The sequence below is a fragment of the Penicillium bovifimosum genome (genome assembly GCF_028826915.1).
Source record: "Penicillium bovifimosum strain IBT 22155 chromosome Unknown utg000002l_segment0_segment0, whole genome shotgun sequence".
Taxonomy (NCBI): domain Eukaryota; kingdom Fungi; phylum Ascomycota; class Eurotiomycetes; order Eurotiales; family Aspergillaceae; genus Penicillium; species Penicillium bovifimosum.
This window is the reverse complement of record NW_026622711.1, coordinates 2760913-2778237: the sequence shown is the minus strand read 5'-3', so window position 1 is coordinate 2778237 and position 17325 is coordinate 2760913. Positions and strand designations below refer to the sequence as shown.

Here is a 17325-nt window from a genome sequence, read left to right as displayed (position 1 = left end):
AGTCGAGGAGAGCCTTTTATACTAATACAAGCCTGGCGAAATGTATTCAAGGGTAGACACGTGGCGCAAATATGACAAATCGCCACGACAACGCTTTCAGTTCGTCTTCTTTTCAGTCTCGCTGACGTCCTCGGAGGTGAATTGGACCCGCTTGCCAAACACCAACGGAGTACGAGAAAGCAAAGAGCCAACAGCAAAGCCAATATAAGCTCCAACAAGAATCGTAATTGGGAATGCCTGCCAAGGTCGGTCCCTTCACAGAGTGTTAGCGGTGATATCAGAGGCATAGCATCCATGTATAACTCACCAGTCAAGAGGAATGGGAATGGCACCAAACCAAGCTCCCAAGCCCGTGCCGAGCGCGCCACCCCAAACCGCATCGGCGGGACGATTGATACCCCAAACCTCATTCCACACGGCACGATCCACCCCATGGACATAAACCAGGGCAGTCGCAGACAGAACGGCCATGTGAGCCGCACACAGGATGGTCTCGAAATTATGCGTTGTCAGCGGTGCGCCGAATAGAACCAGGAGAACGGTCAGAACCGGTGTGGCCAGGGCGAAGGTCAGGGAGAGCGATAGGAAAGCCGGCTAAAAAAAGAACAATTCGTGTCAGCGTTCAATGCCGCGGAGCCAACACTCAATTGGACAGGGTATCTCGTACTAGTGATCGGGACCAAATACATGCCCAGCTGTTGGCATGCTGCTTCCGCTTTCCATGTTTTCCATGGCGCGCGGCACCACCTAGCCCAGGCGTCCGAGGGCTTGACTTGTTATCCGCTGTGGACGCGCCTGTCTCTGTCGTCGAGCCAGCGGGCGGAAGACAAAGAATCACGTAGGAGAGTTGTATAAGTGTGAGCCATGGTAAGGTGGCTAGGAGCTCTTTGGTGGGATCAGCCACTAAGGCTTCGAAACGAGTAGCGCCCAATGCCAGAAGGAGTGCTGGGTGCGCAAATGAGTAGATGCGGGCTGTTGGCGAGGGGAGGATGTTGATGGGCGGAGCGGACGGTTTCTCGACGGGGGATTGCGGTGAGGAAGGACTCCCTGGCACGGAAGAGGTGTCTGGGGCCATTGCGGCTTCGAGCTGTCAGTTTTCTGAAGAAAACAGACCCTGAGCAGCTCCGGCTGGTCCGAGGTGGGAATGGGAGGGTCTTTGATGGGGATGATCGTTCGATCGTGATTGGTGGTGCTATTGATGCCTTGTCACCTGATATATTAGGCAGGAATTACGCCTCGTTCTTCAGGCCCATTACACCCTCCACACAAAAGTTCATTGCAATTTGCACCTCGATCACTCATTCACATCCCAAGTTATACTTATATGATTATGGAGAAAATTTGGGCTAAAGATCCCTATCCAAACACTCGCTCAATCTCAGGTTTACACGTATTGCCGGATGCCATCTTTAGAGACATGGCACCAGATATCCTTCTCGTGTCTCATACCATCTTCTCTGAGGCCACCGAAGAATGTTGTATGTTGTTCAGCTGTTAATCCCATCATATAATCATCGGAGGCACTTAAGACCCGATCGTAGTCCCATCCCGGCGGGTAGAAAGACATGTTCATGGTAAGTGAACAACACAATGAAGCAGTAGACTGAGACAGGAGGAAGAAAATCTCTCATAGACAGAGATATTTGGGTTAGAGTACTACTACGCGAATTAGGTCACGCTAAAAGCGCCACTAAGCTTATCTACAACTGGACATTGGAAACTCTGCATTAGACAGGATTGTATGGCAGGAGGAGAATGCTTTGGATAGACCCTATGATGCGAAAGAGGGCCCAACAGTCAGCAGCAGCGTATAAGGTACAGGGCAATTAGGAGAAATTTTCAGTTGAGCTTGTCTCCCGAGCTCCTGTTAGGACTTGGGAGGCTACCTACGAAACTTGGGTGGGGAAAATCAGGAAGAAACCGATCCGTGAAATTAGGGGAAAGCAGGCTGTGTATACAGCCGGGATAAACAAAGAGAATGACACACTTTGAGAGCCTCGGTCTGCATACAACAAGACATCCTATGTATGTAAACAGGTCCTAAATAAGCCTAGAATCCCACGGAAGTGAGGACTAAAGAGAGTGACTATGCCCGGTCCTGCCTTGACTTTTAGTCAGAAGTCCGGCATAGAGATATCACCGCCGGGTGGCTCAATACGAAGTGTGATAACCCATGATAGCCCACAGGAAGAAATGCATGTGAAGAGCATCAAGGTTTTTCGATGGCAGCAAATTTGATCAGTGGGTCGATTGGGACCGAGGGTGTGATCTTTCTTGATGCGCAGTATGTCGACCCCCAACCTCTGCAAACGCATTTGATATCACATAGACGAAGATGAGGGCTAAATAGAAATGAGATATCCCTTGAGTCCTGGGAGTTCAGTTTCTCTCTTAGCTAATTTATTCACAAAACCGGTAGAGAACAATGTTTGGGGTTAAGTTAGGGTAAACCCATCAAAGTGACTAGTTATGAGGGAAGCTTAGTTGTGTGAGGGATTTTCGATATACTACTTTGTCCCAGTCCACACTGGATGCTATACAATAATTTTACCGACAACTGTCTAGTATTTACTGGCTCGGTCTCCTGGCCATGACTCCATGAGTGTTGATAGCGCGGACCTGCCTTTCTGGGCTACGAGACCGTCGAGACGTATATTCGCGCATATCGTGGCCATTAGAACAGATCGACGTGACCAACTTCGCTTAGATGGTTTTCCTTCGATAAGCAACAAAATCGCTCACGGTTGGAGGTTTTCAGGTTAGACTGGAGCGGTTGTTGAGGCTTGAGGGATTTGTTGTACCAAACGGCGCCGCATCCGCAAGCCACATCAAAATAAATCCCTCGATGGACCAAAGTTCCAAGATTGACCTGTTGACCGAGAACGGCAAAAGCTTGTACAAATGTCACCTACCACATGGCTCCCGCATAGACCTTTTCTTCTACACAGCCACAACTTTAAGCATTAAGCTTGATGCCCACTCCGGGGACTTATTCTGACCTATCGCATACCACAACTGAAAACATCTTCACTTCCAAGGTTACGATGTCACGATAGCATAGCAAGAAATACCTTTACTTTGTCCAATTGTACGTAAAATAGTAATCTAGACGAAACTCTCAGCTCATGGAACTGCCTTTGTGTCTGGCGTGGGTTCCATATGTTAGATCTATAAGACGGGCCAACCTTTGAGCTTCATCCAAATATCTCTCCGTTCGTCTGTGACTGTTTTGTCCTAAAAGCCTGCTCGACTCGCATATACTCTGTCTCCTCTGACCTACCTCAAGAAGCCTTGCCTCAACCTTCTTCTCTTGTCTCATTTCAACTTGAATTTCAGCTTGAAGCCGTCGTACGTTGCCCAATTCCTTCCTTCTTCCACTGATACTCTTCCTCGTTCTTTCGCTAACTAAAGATGTCCATAGGGTACCCAAATAGCCAGCTCAACGACCAATCCGAAAAAAACATGCCAGAATCCCCCTCGGTCGACAAATATGGCTTCAGTATACAGGATCGCACTATCTCCTTCGGTCCGGACGACCGTGAGCCTGGTGCCGATGGACCAAGACGTGGGAAGAATGCAGGTCGGGCTCGTTCCTTGACTCGCTCGCGCTCTCGCAGCCGTGCTAGATCCGTCTCCAATATGCAGATCGAGTTTCATCGGCTGAGCCACCAAATCTCCGAATCGGAGAGGCGTGAGCAAGACGACGAAGACTTGAAAGCCCAGGGCAAAGGGACTCCCGATAACTCCCGCTATTTGGAGACCCTGGACTACCACACTCGGTCTGTCGAAGATCTCTACAAGCGCTTTCACAGTAGCGTTGAGGGGATCTCTCAGGAGGAATCGAGTGCCCGTCTAGCCCGCGATGGCAAGAACGAATTGCCCCATATCCCTCCTAACTACGTTAAGAAGATCTTGAAGTACATCTTTGGGGGCTTCTGCTCGATCCTTTGGATAGGTGTCATTATATTCTTCATCTGCTGGCGCCCTCTTGGTGATCCAGATCCGGCTCCGTACAATCTTGGCTTGGCCATCCTTGTCCTGATAGTCATCTTCCTCCAGGCCTCATTCTCTGCCTTCCAAGACTGGTCCACTGCTCGCACCATGAAAGCCATTCTGGACCTGGTACCCACCGATGCCGTGGTGTTACGATCCGGTGTCGCCACGAGAATTCCATCCACTGAAGTCGTCGTCGGCGACGTTGTCCAGCTGAATATCGGCAACAAGGTGCCTGCGGATCTTTGTCTTCTCGCCACCTCTGGAGATGTCCGCTTCGATCGCTCGATTCTGACTGGAGAATCCGATGAAATCGACGGTTCCCTTGAGGCATCGGACGCCAATTTCCTCGAGTCCCGCAACGTTGCACTGATGGGAACCATGGTCACAAATGGTAGCGCAATCGGCATCGTTGTGTTGACAGGAAAGGATACCGTCATGGGCCATATCACGGTATCATCTTCCTCGGTCAAGGAGCAACCCACGCTCATCCAGCGTGAGATTACTCGATTCGTCTATATCATTGTCGGACTGACCGTTTGCCTTGCCTCCCTGCTCGTCTTCACCTGGTCTGGGTGGCTTCGAAAAGATCACCCCGGCTTCATGAACGTTGTGGCTATGCTGAACGACGTGATGGGCTGCGTCGTCGCCTTCATTCCAGAGGGTATGCCCGTCGGTGTCGCCCTGACTCTCATGATGGTGGCTCGACGCATGAAGAACAACAACATCCTTCCCAAGGGTCTGTCCACAGTGGAAACACTGGGTTGTGTCAACGTCATTTGTTCTGATAAGACGGGTACCCTGACCGAGAATCGCATGAGTGTGATCACGACCGCGTTTGTGGACTCGAGCATGCCTGCTGAAGAAGCCTTTGCAGCTTTCACTAAAGGCAACCTGGGGCCACTGTCGAATCTTCATAAAGTCGCCGCTCTTTGCAACGACGCGACTTTTGATCCAGCGACTATTTCACTTCCGATCGCAGAGAGAAAGATACTTGGCAATCCCACCGACGGTGCTGTTCTCAAATTCGTTGAAACCGCCCAGCAGGGTGCGGTCAAGGCGATGAACGATGAATATCCACGTGTCTTCAGCATCCCATTCAATTCGAAGAACAAGTGGATGCTCACTGTGCACAAGCCTCGGAAGACCGACGACATTTCTCCAAGCTACCTGCTTCTCATGAAGGGTGCTTCTGACATTCTCCTTCCCCATTGTACGTCCTACTGGTCTTGCAAGACCAATAGCGTTCAGCCACTGGATGGAGCGGCCGTGCAGCAGCTTGCAAAAGCTCAGACGAAAATGTCTACGGGTGCCCAGAGAGTGATTCTTCTTTGCCAGCGTTCGTATACATCGATCCAGCCCGTTGGAACGAACGCTTTTGGAGACGAGATTGAAAGCCAAGGCATCTGCGATCTCACACTAGTCGGAATGTTTGGTATCATCGATCCGCCGCGCAAAGAAGCCTCCTCAACAGTAGCAGCTTGCAGACGAGCGGGTGCTCGCTTCTTTATGATCACCGGTGATCTTGGTCTCACTGGAGCTGCCATCGCACGCGAGATCGGCATCTTCTCCGGAGATGCTGAACCCGATTCTTTCGACACGATCGTACAGAGACGACTTAGCAAGGACTCTATCTCTCAGCCATCCACAGATCCTGCTCTCTCGTGGTCGCAGACCTCCCTGCTTCTGGAAGGCCCCTCAATCTCTCAATTGACCAACGAAGATTGGGACGTGGTTTGCGGCTACCAAGAGATTGTCTTTGGGCGGACTATGCCCGATCAGAAGCTTCGCATCGTCAACGAGTTGCGCAATCGTGATAACGTTGTCGCAGTGACCGGCGACGGCGTCAATGACGCACCTGCAATGCGTGCTGCTGATGTCGGCGTCGCAGTGATAACTGGCAGCGACGTGGCCCTTGAAGCTGCCGATCTTATCTTGATGGATAAATTCGACTCTATCGTTGATGCCATTCGCCTCGGACGTTTAGTTTTCCAGAATCTCCAGAAAGTCATCAGTTATCTCCTTCCAGCCGGTTCATGGTCAGAGATCTGGCCCGTCCTTCTCAACGTCTTCTTCGGTGTTCCTCTTCCACTGTCTTCCTTCTTGATGATCATCATCTGCGTCTTCACCGATCTTTTCTGCTCCTTATCCCTTATAATGGAGCAAGAAGAATTCGACTTGCTCGAGCTCCCTCCTCGCAACCACAAGAAGGATCATCTGATCAACCTGAAAGTCTACATCCAAAGCTACCTGTTCATCGGAGTCATGGAAACAGTCTGTGCCCATTCCATGTACTTCCTCTATTATTGGAGACACGCCGGCATTCCAGCCAGCGCACTTTTCTTCGCATTCGAGAAATACACCGATGGATTCCATGGCTACACGCAGGCCGAACTGACGCACTTCAACGTCGTCGGTCAAAGTGTATACTTCATCTGCCTTCTCATTCTACAATGGGCCAACCTTCTCAGTGTGCGGAATAAGCGTCTTTCGATTCTACAGGCTGATCCTATTCGCAAGAAGCGCCGAAACCCTTGGCTTATCGCTAGCTTGATGGTTAGTCTTTCTATTGCGGTTTTTGTCACTGAGGAACCGGGGCTCCAGAGAATCTTTGGCACTGGCTCGGCTCCACTGGAGTTTTGGTTCCTGCCTCTGCCGCTTGCCTTGGGCATTCTGTGCATGGATGAGATCAGGAAGCTCTCCGTGCGTCTTTGGCCAAAGGGTCCTACTGCTCGGATTGCATGGTAGAAGATCATTTGGTGAGAAAAGATCTTCCATTTGATTTAAAATGGGGTGGGTGAGTGTACTTTGAACGATGGGGTCCTGTATATAATTTGGTGCCTGAGAGCGTGCCCGGGAGGCTCGTGAATCGATTTCCATAGCAAATATGTAAAAATGTCAACAATAATGGTTATAAGAGAGAGAGCTACGTAGGACAGCAATCCGCGATTAAGACATTGTGAACGCCTCGGAGGTCATTGCCTTCATCCCGGGCCTTCATTATAGGAATGCGTATTCAGTATGAGAATAATCAATCCTTGTTCCGGTAGAGTAATGTGGTGTAAGGAGAGATTTGCTTAGTCGTGAAATGCTTAGTCGTGAAGTGCCTGGTCAACTGGTGAGCTGGCTGACTCGACCAACGCCGAACTTGAACGCCCCTCGTCCTTCGAACGAAATCATCACCACCACCACCACCACCTTTTTTTGCATTGCTTCTTCCTTGTTCAAGACGGAGGTTGACCAGGTTCAGGATGGTGTCAAGAATGATCAGGAGCGCACAAAAAGCCCCAATCAGTTGGAAAGCGACCCTTCTCTCAGCTGATCTCCAACAAGCAAACACAGCCGCACGAACCCTCTACAGCTACACGAACGAGCGCAGAAGACGAATGGAAGAACATAATCCTGTTGTTTTCATAAGTTTATAACATCAACGGACTGATACCGCAAGCCGAACCTAAGAATGGGAGATCCGGGAGGAAAAGATGATAAAAAAGATCAAGACAGACCGGCTGCAATCGCAGAGACAGGCGTACATTCATTCCACATGGCAACGTGATCCGGAAACGGGCTAATAATATGAGAACTTTCGGGCCATTGCGAGGGGATGGAGGGTGTGTGAAAGCAATGGGATAGAGAATACAAGGTGGTCATTCAGAGGGACATCAGATGGCATCGGGCCACCCAGAAAGCAGCGAAGGGATGAGAGCACAAGAGGGCCACGAACACCAGGGCAAAGCCCATTCATCACGAACGCGGGATAAAAGACAAATAGCGATCTCGTTCAACGCCTCGACCGAAGCCCACGATCCGGAAATAATCCATATCTTGTCAAATGGGTTAACAAATACTGCATGTGGCGGTCGGTAAAGGATGAAGGTGCAGGCCGTCGATGAGCAATCATGGTTATCATAAGGGTGAAAACGTGAAAACACTTGCGTGAATAGTGCCTGGAGCAGTTTAAGCAGCCGAGGCAGCGGGGCCTACGGCTTCCTTCGGAGTTTCATGATAGACTGTCTGCTCTGAGACTGGCGTGGCTTCTGTAGCCGGAAGCTCAACAGACTCTTTCTGCTCAGTGACAGTACCAGCCGTAGTGGTCTTAGGACTATGCGGCTCCTCCGGGATAGACGGCGGAAGACCAGCACCAGGCAATGGCGACACTGGCGAACGCACGTGCTCATCTTTCAGTTGTTCAGTTGGCGACTCGATAGGGACAGGATTGCCATTCGCGGAGCTGGTAATAAGAGGAGAAAGGGGTTGGCTGCTGAGGGAAGGGTCGCTTTCCAACTGATTGGGGCTTTTTGTGCGCTCCCGATCATCCTTGACACCATCCCGAACCTGGGCAACCTTCGCCTTGAACTTGCCGAATAAACTCTTTTTCTCAGGCTCCGATCCTGCAGAAGAACTGCCCTGCAGTCCGGCGTCCAAGCTCAACGGCTGATGGGAGACATCCGGGTTTTGGTGGTTTCCGCTGCCGAAGGAACTGGTGCTTTGATCGGCTCTAGGATTGGTGGCCACCAATGGAGGAGATGCTAGACCTAGTCCAGTATGCTCGGTGGTACGCTTGGAAGATCGGTGAAACCGCCAGCTACGACGATTCTCATGGCGGGAACTATCCTCGGGCTGATCCATGTCAGACTGGTCAGTAAAGGAAGAACGCGAGTGCATGGAGGGCGTGCGTGACCTGTGAGGTCGCAAAGTATGGTCAGATTGATGCTGTGCAGTCCCTTCGGTGAGAGCCAGGTTCGAATCAGAGGGGTTCTCCCGGTCACCAAGAGTCGCGGTATTCGGTGGTCTTGGGGTCGTATCGCCGCCGAGAGCGGCATCCACAGATCGCTCGTGCTGGTGTTGAAGATCTGCACTGGGATCGACGTTCGAACCGTGGAGAGAATTAACCGAACTCTGAGCACTCATACTTGCACTCCCGGGGATGCGCTTTTTTCTCAGGCGATTTGGTTGCCGGGGTTCTTTGAGTTCACCACTGGGCGGCGGTGACCTGGTAAACAAATTTGAAAGCTTGCGCTCCCGACTAGGAGTGACGGCCTGTGGCGATGGGGCGATAGGAGCAGCGGGAGGAATGGCGATATTCTGGGGCTTCGCAGGTTCGCTGATACTAAGAAGTTCGGCAGTCGCTGGGGGCACCGGGCCATGGGTTGACGTGTGCACGTACGCATTGCCTTGAGTCAATGAGCCAGTCGATTGACTATGGTCCTGTTGCTCTGCAAGCTTCTCAGGTAGCTGCTCCGAGAGGGATTGATGAGCCGGCTGTGCAGCAGGCTGTGCAACAGCCCGGGGAACCTGCTCGGGCTCCTCACGCACCGACGATGTGCCACTGGCCAACGGAGAACTCTCATGAGAAACCGCAAGACCGGAAGGATTGTGCGAGCCAGTATCGTGGGCTCGTGTATAGCGAGCAGAGGTCAAGACAGGGCCCATCTTCGAGGGCAATGTGTTGCTCCGGTGAACACCACTAGCACCACCACCGACGGTCATTGAGGTCGGTGTCACGGGACTTTGCGTGTTGTTCGAATGACGCGAATTGCGCGACGAAACGGAGACATTTCGTCGGACGCTGCCTAGCTTGCGGTGGCCTTCTGTAGTTGCACTGGCATTTGATACAGATCGCCGAACATTGCCATGAGGCACTGGCCGTGGCATTCCTGCCTCGACCTCCTTCATGGTTTTCTCATCAGCCGCCGTGCCACTCATTCCGAACAGGAAATGATCCTGATTCTCGATCAAAAAGATCAACACGTCTTGACTCAATTTATACTCCTCTGGTGACATATCGTGCTGAGGGTGCGATAGCATGCCGGGTTGGAATATCGCAGACAGATTAGCCGACGGCATGCGGTTCTGATCTGACTTCGAGGCGAAGACCGCAAGGAGATCGAGGATATAAAGGAGCAGTTGTTTGTTCAACGGAGGGAGCTCGATGATAAGGTTTTGGTACGTCTCCACAGCCTTGGCGTGGTCGAACTTGTCGGCATCCGATGTCACTTTTCCTTCCAGTGCCTGTCGCTGGTAAATCCGCAGCGGCTCACGGAAGCGTTCATAGAACTCCAACGGCACGATCGGCTCGGGGAGCTGGTTTAGATATCGTCGAAGTACATTTGCCGCATCATGGACGGTATATCCGGACCAGTCGAGGCCTTTACCATATCGCTCCGGGGAATCAAAGACTTCCTGAAGGTCTTTAATGCGCTTTGCAGATCCGTTGAGCCGAAAAATGCCCTCGACGTCCGTCGCTGTTCGAAAATGGGTCAGCGCTAAGTCATGGGGTACGCGAGAACATGTGCTAACCCTTTTCTTTGAGAAACACTCCACACTTTGCAACAACAATGGGCACATATCCGTATATGAAGCTCTCTCCGTGATCGTTGGTCAATGATATTGCCACGTTTGCATACTTGATGCTGACATTCAGTGGGACTCCGAAGATACCGCGGGGTGTTTCTTCTGCGATTGACGAGTCAGCAAACCAGATCGGAAAACGATACAGAACTCATGAAAGCGACTAGAGAGCGACCAAATCTTCCACTCTGAGATTTCCACAACCTCATCTGTGCGACAAAGGATTTGACCTGGGGGGCTCAGGGGGAAGGACATGGGAACCGGTGCGGCCCGGGGCTGCCCCAGGCAATATTTTTGCGGTCGCCTTTGTCCTTTCGTCGCGTTCAACAACATTAACGTACCTTTTAAATCATCCTTTCTGGTACTCCGCTTGAACTGCTTCCACCATGAAGCTAGATCACGTTTCGATGGTGGGGAGTTGGCGCCAACGGGATCAGGCGAGGTTGAGAGAGGTTGAACGGGGTCAGCACCCGGGTGCGACTTGCCGACCGTTACCATCGCGAGTCTGAAAGCGACTCGAGATGAAATCGAAGGTGCTAATAATCAGAGGCAACGTAGAAATGTGGGTATTGATGAAGGGATTCGGGAAAGTTGAAGGGGCCCTGCGTCACCGCCCTCGTGTGGGAAATCCTGGGGCTGGGCCCAAAAATAGCACAGGACAGGAACAGGATCGAGGCAGATCAAAGAACAGAGCAAACGAAAGTCACGAGCAGGGGATAAACAAAGTCAAAGAAGAAAGTGAGGATGACGAGTTGATGATCGTGTCAGAGAGAAGGTACGATGGATGAAGGGATGCGAAAGGGCTGAAGGTGTCGAAAGGGTCAATGAGTCTCGGAGGGCACGAGCCAAGCCGAACACATATGACAGAGCTAATAATTTGCCTAGGTATTGCTCAACGAACAACCTCTGGAGATTTGTTCAGGGGAAATTTTCTCCTTTTTCCAGATCCTGCGACTATGAATAGTCGTTTTGAAAGACCCAAGGTTCCCAAGATGAGGTTAAAAATGGGTCCTGTCGTTCAACTACGGAGTACACAGTAAGTACAACGTTCATACCTCCAGCTATCTTGTAGTTGTTGATCATTTTGGATCAATCTACCAGTGCCAGGACTTTTCTGACCATATTTTAGCATGCTGTATAGTATCTTTAGCCCTGGAATGTCTAGTGTTTTCCCATTAGAATTTGGGGATCTGGTTCATCGCAATGTGAAGAACAGCCACTGAGTACGACATAGTCTGGAACCGATGGGTCCTGGACTCTTTGGATCGTGTCTGGACCCTTTTAGGGGTCTCTTTGAGATTACTAGTCGGGTGTATCGGGTTTCAGATCTTCCGGATCAGGTACCGATTTTCATTTTTTTACCAGATAACTCCAACTCGAATTTTGGGCCTTGGCCAACGAACTCGACGTAGTACGTTGTACGTATGGAGTACATACTACATCTACAACAATTATCCGTGTGTTTCTACGCGACAATGTGGCTCGAGTTTGTCATTCTCGACTCTCGTAGACATAACACTTGATTGGCCTCCTACTGGTCTCGAAATCGCGTATCTAAAGCCCTTTCGAGACTCTCAATGGCCTTGATGCACACGTTCTACGTCACTCTCGGGTAATTATATGCCCCAAGAGAGTAGAATAAGCTGGACATTCTTAGAATTACATCGCAAAGATGATCGCATATCCAAATATGATATCGCATTGTCTTCTATCTGGGTGTAACCTTCTTTGGCCACGTTTAACGGGCTACCTCCTCGCTACCGTCTATTCATAGCGTCATGAAGTGATGTTGAAGGGATATTGATGACGCTTTAGATCACGTGGACGCGATTCCGCTCTTGGCCAGTAACTCCGATCGGATCAATATCTCCCGTTTGGGCGTACCAGAGATGTCGATGATCGTGTATCAGATGCCTCCGCCGGCATGCTGGTTGGTCGGAGTGTCAAATAACAGATGTACTATGTTGCCATAGGCCGCCCATAGCCAATGAGCCATCAAGATGGAAGTCCACTCGCCAAATTGGAGTATCAAAGCGATGTGGATGCAGTAGTTGCTAGGCGCCTAAGGCATACAGATGTGAGTCTCCTGGATTAATGTTCCTCCGGGGTCCGAGAAGCTCAGAACCAGCGGAGCTAGCGTTTGGCAGGACACTTGTGGAAAGCAACTTATCATCAAACATCTTCAATTCACTCATCTATCACAATGGAATCGTAAGCACTTCCTATGGACTATGTCAAGTCTCATCTGTCTTGTCTTTCACTCCATTGTCTCTCCATACCGCCCTCTGAGCAAACCACTAATTCCCAAATCACAGTCTCAATGCATCGGAACAGCGAGAGTTCGCCTCCCGCATGGAGCGCAAGCAGATGAAGGAGTTTATGACTGTATGTAACTTTAGGGTGTCCTCTTTGGCATCTGATTACACGAATTCCCCTTCCCTCCTCGCGATGCCACGTGCCTACCGTCATCGACATGTCTTCTCCCAACACTCAGATCTGACTTTGTCTCCCTTAGATGTACTCCAAGATGGTCCAGCGCTGCTTCGATGACTGTGTCAACGACTTCACCACCAAGTCCCTCATCAACCGCGAGGAGACTTGCGTCATGCGCTGTGTCGACAAGAACCTCAAGAGCTCCGCCCGCTTGAACGAGCGTTTCCAGGAACAGAACGCCGCAATGATGCAGAGCGGCTCCATGGGTGGTAACTAAGGGTCGAATACCATATCTTCCAGTTTGACAACATGCATTTCGTGGACTCGGTGGCTGGCAACACGGGCTTGATCGCCCTGGTCATTTTCGGTCTGACGGTGGGTTCTTTTCGAGGGTTCAGGGGATGGCACAGTGATCAGTCACCCTTTTTGGCGAGGAAGCAGGCAGGATCGGCTCCTTACCGTGTACTATAGTGATTAGCGCGGGAGATTTATCTACCTCTTCTCTCCCCGGGCTCAAAATACAACAGACTTGAATCTATCGAAGAACTAGAAGTGATCATGTGCGTCGGGAGATGTACATAGGCTGTCAGTCAACAGAGCCGAACTTTAATCCTCGTGCTCGTCAATCCAGCCTCATTCCTCGCTGCTAGTCTCATCTTGCGTTTTCGAGTCCAGATAGATAGGGGCGTTCGATTTTCTGTCTCTTCGTGTACAACCCTTGAGTTAAGGTACTTACACCGATATCTACTCCTTCCGTGAACTGCCTTTCCAACGTAATCCGTCGAACTGTGTAGTGAGTCGCTACCTAAATGCTGGGCATGACGAATATCTTGCGGCTGGTAAAGAGGTTCACTAGCCCGACGTCGGCCATATCTGTCGTTCTTGTCAGATAGCTTTGACTGATAGGTTATCATATGTGCAGACTTGGTGGATATAAAACAGCGTATCTACCAACCATGTCTATCGGACATATGTCATGGGCATGGTGATCCATATACAGATATGGTCTGACTCGATAACCATTCGGCCCATTCCGTAGACGGAACTCGGGAGCGCTCCCGATCACGCATGTTTGAAACGGGAAAACTTCGCCTTATCTTACTTCGTTTTCCTGGAGTGGGGAAAGGGGAAAAAGTATTAATATATGAGGGGGTCGTATATACTTGGTAGCTCTGCCCGGATCTCCAACTTGACGCTTTTTATCTTTCCCCTCATTCCGGTCCCACCCCCCACCCGATTCAAAAACCCATCAGTTTCTCTTCTCTTCCCCTTCTACCATCGTTCCTTGATGTGAGTGATCTTGTTTTCTTTCTCCTTTTACACCCGTTGCTTACAGTGCCTCAGTGCCCTAGCTTGGAAACTTGATCAACATACACTACACAATGGCCAGCACAGTAGGAAAGGTAAATCAATCCCATGATCCATTGCAATTATTTCCTTGTTCTATCGAAGCATGGACTATCCAAAGACCCGTGAACAACCGCTGACTCTCGAAATCTACAGACCATCACTTGCAAGGTAAGCTCTATCCGAACCCCGCGCACATGACCTCACCCGGCATATCCCGCATCAGTGAGCTCCGCAACGGTATGGACAGTACTGAACAATTGAACAGGCTGCCATCGCCTGGGAAGCCGGTGCGCCTCTGTCCGTTGAGGACATCGAGGTCGCTCCCCCTAAGGCTGGCGAGGTGCGCATCAAAATCCACCACACTGGTGTCTGCCATACCGGTAAGCCCCGCCATCAGCCCCGCCAAGGGTAGCAAACAAAACGATTCCCGGAAACCCGGAGATCAATAACAAGAACGATTATTGACCACCCTCAGATGCCTACACACTCTCCGGCAAGGATCCAGAGGGTGCATTCCCCGTTGTCCTCGGCCACGAAGGTGCCGGTGTGGTCGAGTCCATCGGCGAGGGCGTGACCTCCGTCAAGGTCGGCGACTACGTCGTCGCTCTCTAGTACGTCCTTCTTTCCTCCCTCGGCTCCGATCTCGGCGTGGCGTGATCAATCCACTGACATGCCATGCCATCTATAGCACTCCCGAATGCCGCGAATGCAAGTTCTGCAAGTCGGGCAAGACTAACCTCTGCGGAAAGATCCGTGCTACCCAGGGTCGGGGTGTCATGCCCGATGGCACATCCCGCTTCCGGGCCCGCGGCAAGGACCTGCTTCACTTCATGGGTACCTCCACCTTCTCACAGTATACCGTCGTCGCCGATATCTCGGTCGTTGCCGTGACCCCTAAGATCCCCACCGACCGGTCCTGCCTGCTTGGCTGCGGTATCACCACCGGATACGGTGCCGCCGTCGTGACCGCCAAGGTTGAGGAGGGCGCCAACGTTGCCGTCTTTGGTGTTGGCTGTGTCGGTCTGTCGGTTGTGCAGGGTGCTGTTAAGAACAAGGCTGGCAAGATCATTGCCGTCGACGTCAACGACGGCAAAGAGGCCTGGGCCCGCAAGTTCGGCGCTACCCACTTCGTTAACCCTACCAAGCTCTCCGGTCAGACTATCCAGGAGCACCTGATTGAGATGACCGATGGTGGCTGCGACTACACCTTCGACTGCACCGGTAACGTCGGTGTCATGCGCGCTGCTCTTGAGGCTTGCCACAAGGGCTGGGGTGAGAGCATTGTCATTGGTGTCGCTGCTGCCGGCCAGGAGATCTCCACGCGGCGTAAGTTATCTCCCTTGTTCTCTTTCGATCTGTACATCGCTAATATATAATAGCATTCCAACTCGTCACCGGTCGTGTCTGGAAGGGATGTGCCTTCGGTGGTATCAAGGGTCGCACACAATTGCCCGGTCTGGTCGATGACTACCTGAACGGCGAGCTCAAGGTGGACGAGTTCATCACTCACCGCCAGCCGCTGACCGGTATCAACGAGGCCTTTGACCAGATGAAGCAGGGTGATTGTGTTCGCTGCGTTGTCGACATGCAATAGATGCAATTGCAATTGTTTAGCTAGTCGATGAAAAGTAAATTGATGCGGAGTATGACTATATAATCATTCCCAGATGTCAATACTTTCTCTTGTATGTATTAAATCACAATTTGGCCCCCAGCGGAACTCTCCAGGTCTTTGTATCTTCATAGGAGGTTGGTTAGCATCCAAGGTCCTCACATCCCAAGGTCCTTGAATCCCTCAGTCCCGCAGGAGTTTGAGGGAATAGTCTGAAAGCGATTATTTGCTCATTCCCAACTCCATTGCGTATCAACCCCCACTACCCCTTCTCCTCAATCCCACCCCCTCCCCGTTCCAACATAGGCCCCTCATTTCCCCTCCCCCGCAGTCCCCCCACGCATCTCGCCCCCAAGCCAGTCTATATGCACATTTTTCACGAAGAAAACATTGATCCAGTCAGGCAAACGACGGTTACAAGATCGACAAAGGTAGGTAATGATGGCTTTGCGCCGAGAAGTAGGTAAATAGAACATGCGACTGAAGGTCGAATCGGTTGCCATGTATCTACCAGTACTATTGGCGAGACTTTGTGCTGATATGACTATAGGCTAGAGACTACCTAGAAAATACATATAAACCATCATGGTACATGTATAACCTTCCTCACGTCAAATTTATCCTGCGTCTTCGAAGTGCTCCAAGGCAGCACATATCCCCGTTGGTTGCTCACAATCCTTACACCTCCCTCCTTGAAATCAGTGGTATAATGCGTGTGGCCGAACACCCAGGCTTTCACTCCATCTGGTGTTTGTGGTAGAATATCGGTCCCAAAGGCAACACTCCAAGGGTTGTTGGCGTGTTGCGGGCTTGACGTCCTCTGGAGTAAAGGAGCGTGGTGTGTCACAACAAGAATAGATTGTTTTTTAGTTCGCTTTTCCGTGTTTCCGTTTTCTTCATGAATCGAATGTATCTCTTCCAGTAACCAAGCGAGATCTGAGTCATGATTTGCATTATGGTCATCAACTGACCAGCCTTCGATTTTCTGGAAATCATTGATCTTTAACCGGACGATATCCGTAGATTCATGAGGCACTTTTGACCAAAGCGTGCAGCCTAGAATAGTGACAGAAGATCCCGGGACATCAAATCGTTTCTGATGAAGGAGTACTAATCTTCCATTTAAGGAAGGTTCCCGTTCAAGTTGTCTGGCCTTTTCTAGCCCTGCTGCGAAAGTCCCATTGTAGAACTCATGATTGCCGGGTACGAGAAATACCAATTTGAATCGGTCTGTCTGCTTTTGTAGGAAGTTGCGATAGTCATCATAGTCCGTTAAGCGCCCAATATCACCCGCAAGGATAAGATATTCTGCGCACACTGGAATTTCGTAAGATGGATACTGTCGGTTAACCTCAAGGTGGAGATCAGAGAGGACCTGGAAGGACACGGAGGACCGGTTTAGGAAAGACGATACTTTCTGAAGCATTTTGTTGCTACAAGATGCATTCAAGCGGTAGGTGTTGCTATCAAAAAGGAGGGAAGGGAACATCTACTGTGAGAGTCGGGGCCTCCACGGAGGATCGTTGATGCGGGTGGATACCCCACCCAGCTGACCTCGCGTAACCCATGGTAACCACTTGGTCTCC

General features: G+C 50.8%; 8 protein-coding genes across 8 annotated transcripts; 4 read left to right on the top strand and 4 right to left on the bottom strand.

The window, feature by feature from the left end:
* Window positions 1-96: 96 nt before the first annotated feature.
* On the bottom strand, window positions 97-1087 carry N7515_002241 (PIG-F family protein; the record flags this gene model as incomplete). Its single annotated transcript, XM_056662985.1, has 3 exons — window positions 97-253; window positions 308-594; window positions 668-1087. Coding segments are annotated over 3 exons (864 nt in total), but the record flags the coding sequence as incomplete, so codon positions are not given.
* A 297-nt stretch (window positions 1088-1384) lies between these two features.
* On the bottom strand, window positions 1385-1567 carry N7515_002240 (ABC transporter integral membrane type 1; the record flags this gene model as incomplete). Its single annotated transcript, XM_056662984.1, has 1 exon — window positions 1385-1567. The coding sequence occupies one exon, from the start codon at window positions 1565-1567 to the stop codon at window positions 1385-1387; it is 183 nt and encodes a 60-aa protein (XP_056525097.1).
* A 1844-nt stretch (window positions 1568-3411) lies between these two features.
* Window positions 3412-6741, top strand: N7515_002239 (cation-translocating P-type ATPase; the record flags this gene model as incomplete). Its single annotated transcript, XM_056662983.1, has 1 exon — window positions 3412-6741. The coding sequence occupies one exon, from the start codon at window positions 3412-3414 to the stop codon at window positions 6739-6741; it is 3330 nt and encodes a 1109-aa protein (XP_056525096.1).
* Window positions 6742-7081: 340 nt separating this feature from the next.
* On the top strand, window positions 7082-7315 carry N7515_002238 (uncharacterized protein; the record flags this gene model as incomplete). The annotated part of the gene is made up of 1 exon (XM_056662982.1): window positions 7082-7315. The coding sequence occupies one exon, from the start codon at window positions 7082-7084 to the stop codon at window positions 7313-7315; it is 234 nt and encodes a 77-aa protein (XP_056525095.1).
* Window positions 7316-7950: 635 nt separating this feature from the next.
* On the bottom strand, window positions 7951-10842 carry N7515_002237 (uncharacterized protein; the record flags this gene model as incomplete). The annotated part of the gene is made up of 3 exons (XM_056662981.1): window positions 7951-10238; window positions 10294-10449; window positions 10686-10842. The coding sequence occupies 3 exons, from the start codon at window positions 10840-10842 to the stop codon at window positions 7951-7953; spliced, it is 2601 nt and encodes an 866-aa protein (XP_056525094.1).
* A 1705-nt stretch (window positions 10843-12547) lies between these two features.
* Window positions 12548-13054, top strand: tim9 (protein transporter TIM9; the record flags this gene model as incomplete). The annotated part of the gene is made up of 3 exons (XM_056662980.1): window positions 12548-12555; window positions 12660-12729; window positions 12860-13054. 3 exons carry the CDS (start codon window positions 12548-12550, stop codon window positions 13052-13054), a joined length of 273 nt encoding a protein of 90 aa, XP_056525093.1.
* Window positions 13055-14159: 1105 nt separating this feature from the next.
* N7515_002235 (bifunctional alcohol dehydrogenase/S-(hydroxymethyl)glutathione dehydrogenase) lies at window positions 14160-15721 on the top strand (the record flags this gene model as incomplete). The annotated part of the gene is made up of 6 exons (XM_056662979.1): window positions 14160-14180; window positions 14281-14295; window positions 14393-14507; window positions 14603-14738; window positions 14816-15453; window positions 15507-15721. The coding sequence occupies 6 exons, from the start codon at window positions 14160-14162 to the stop codon at window positions 15719-15721; spliced, it is 1140 nt and encodes a 379-aa protein (XP_056525092.1).
* A 601-nt stretch (window positions 15722-16322) lies between these two features.
* On the bottom strand, window positions 16323-17165 carry N7515_002234 (calcineurin-like phosphoesterase; the record flags this gene model as incomplete). The annotated part of the gene is made up of 1 exon (XM_056662978.1): window positions 16323-17165. One exon carries the CDS (start codon window positions 17163-17165, stop codon window positions 16323-16325), a length of 843 nt encoding a protein of 280 aa, XP_056525091.1.
* Between the last annotated feature and the right edge of the window lie 160 nt (window positions 17166-17325).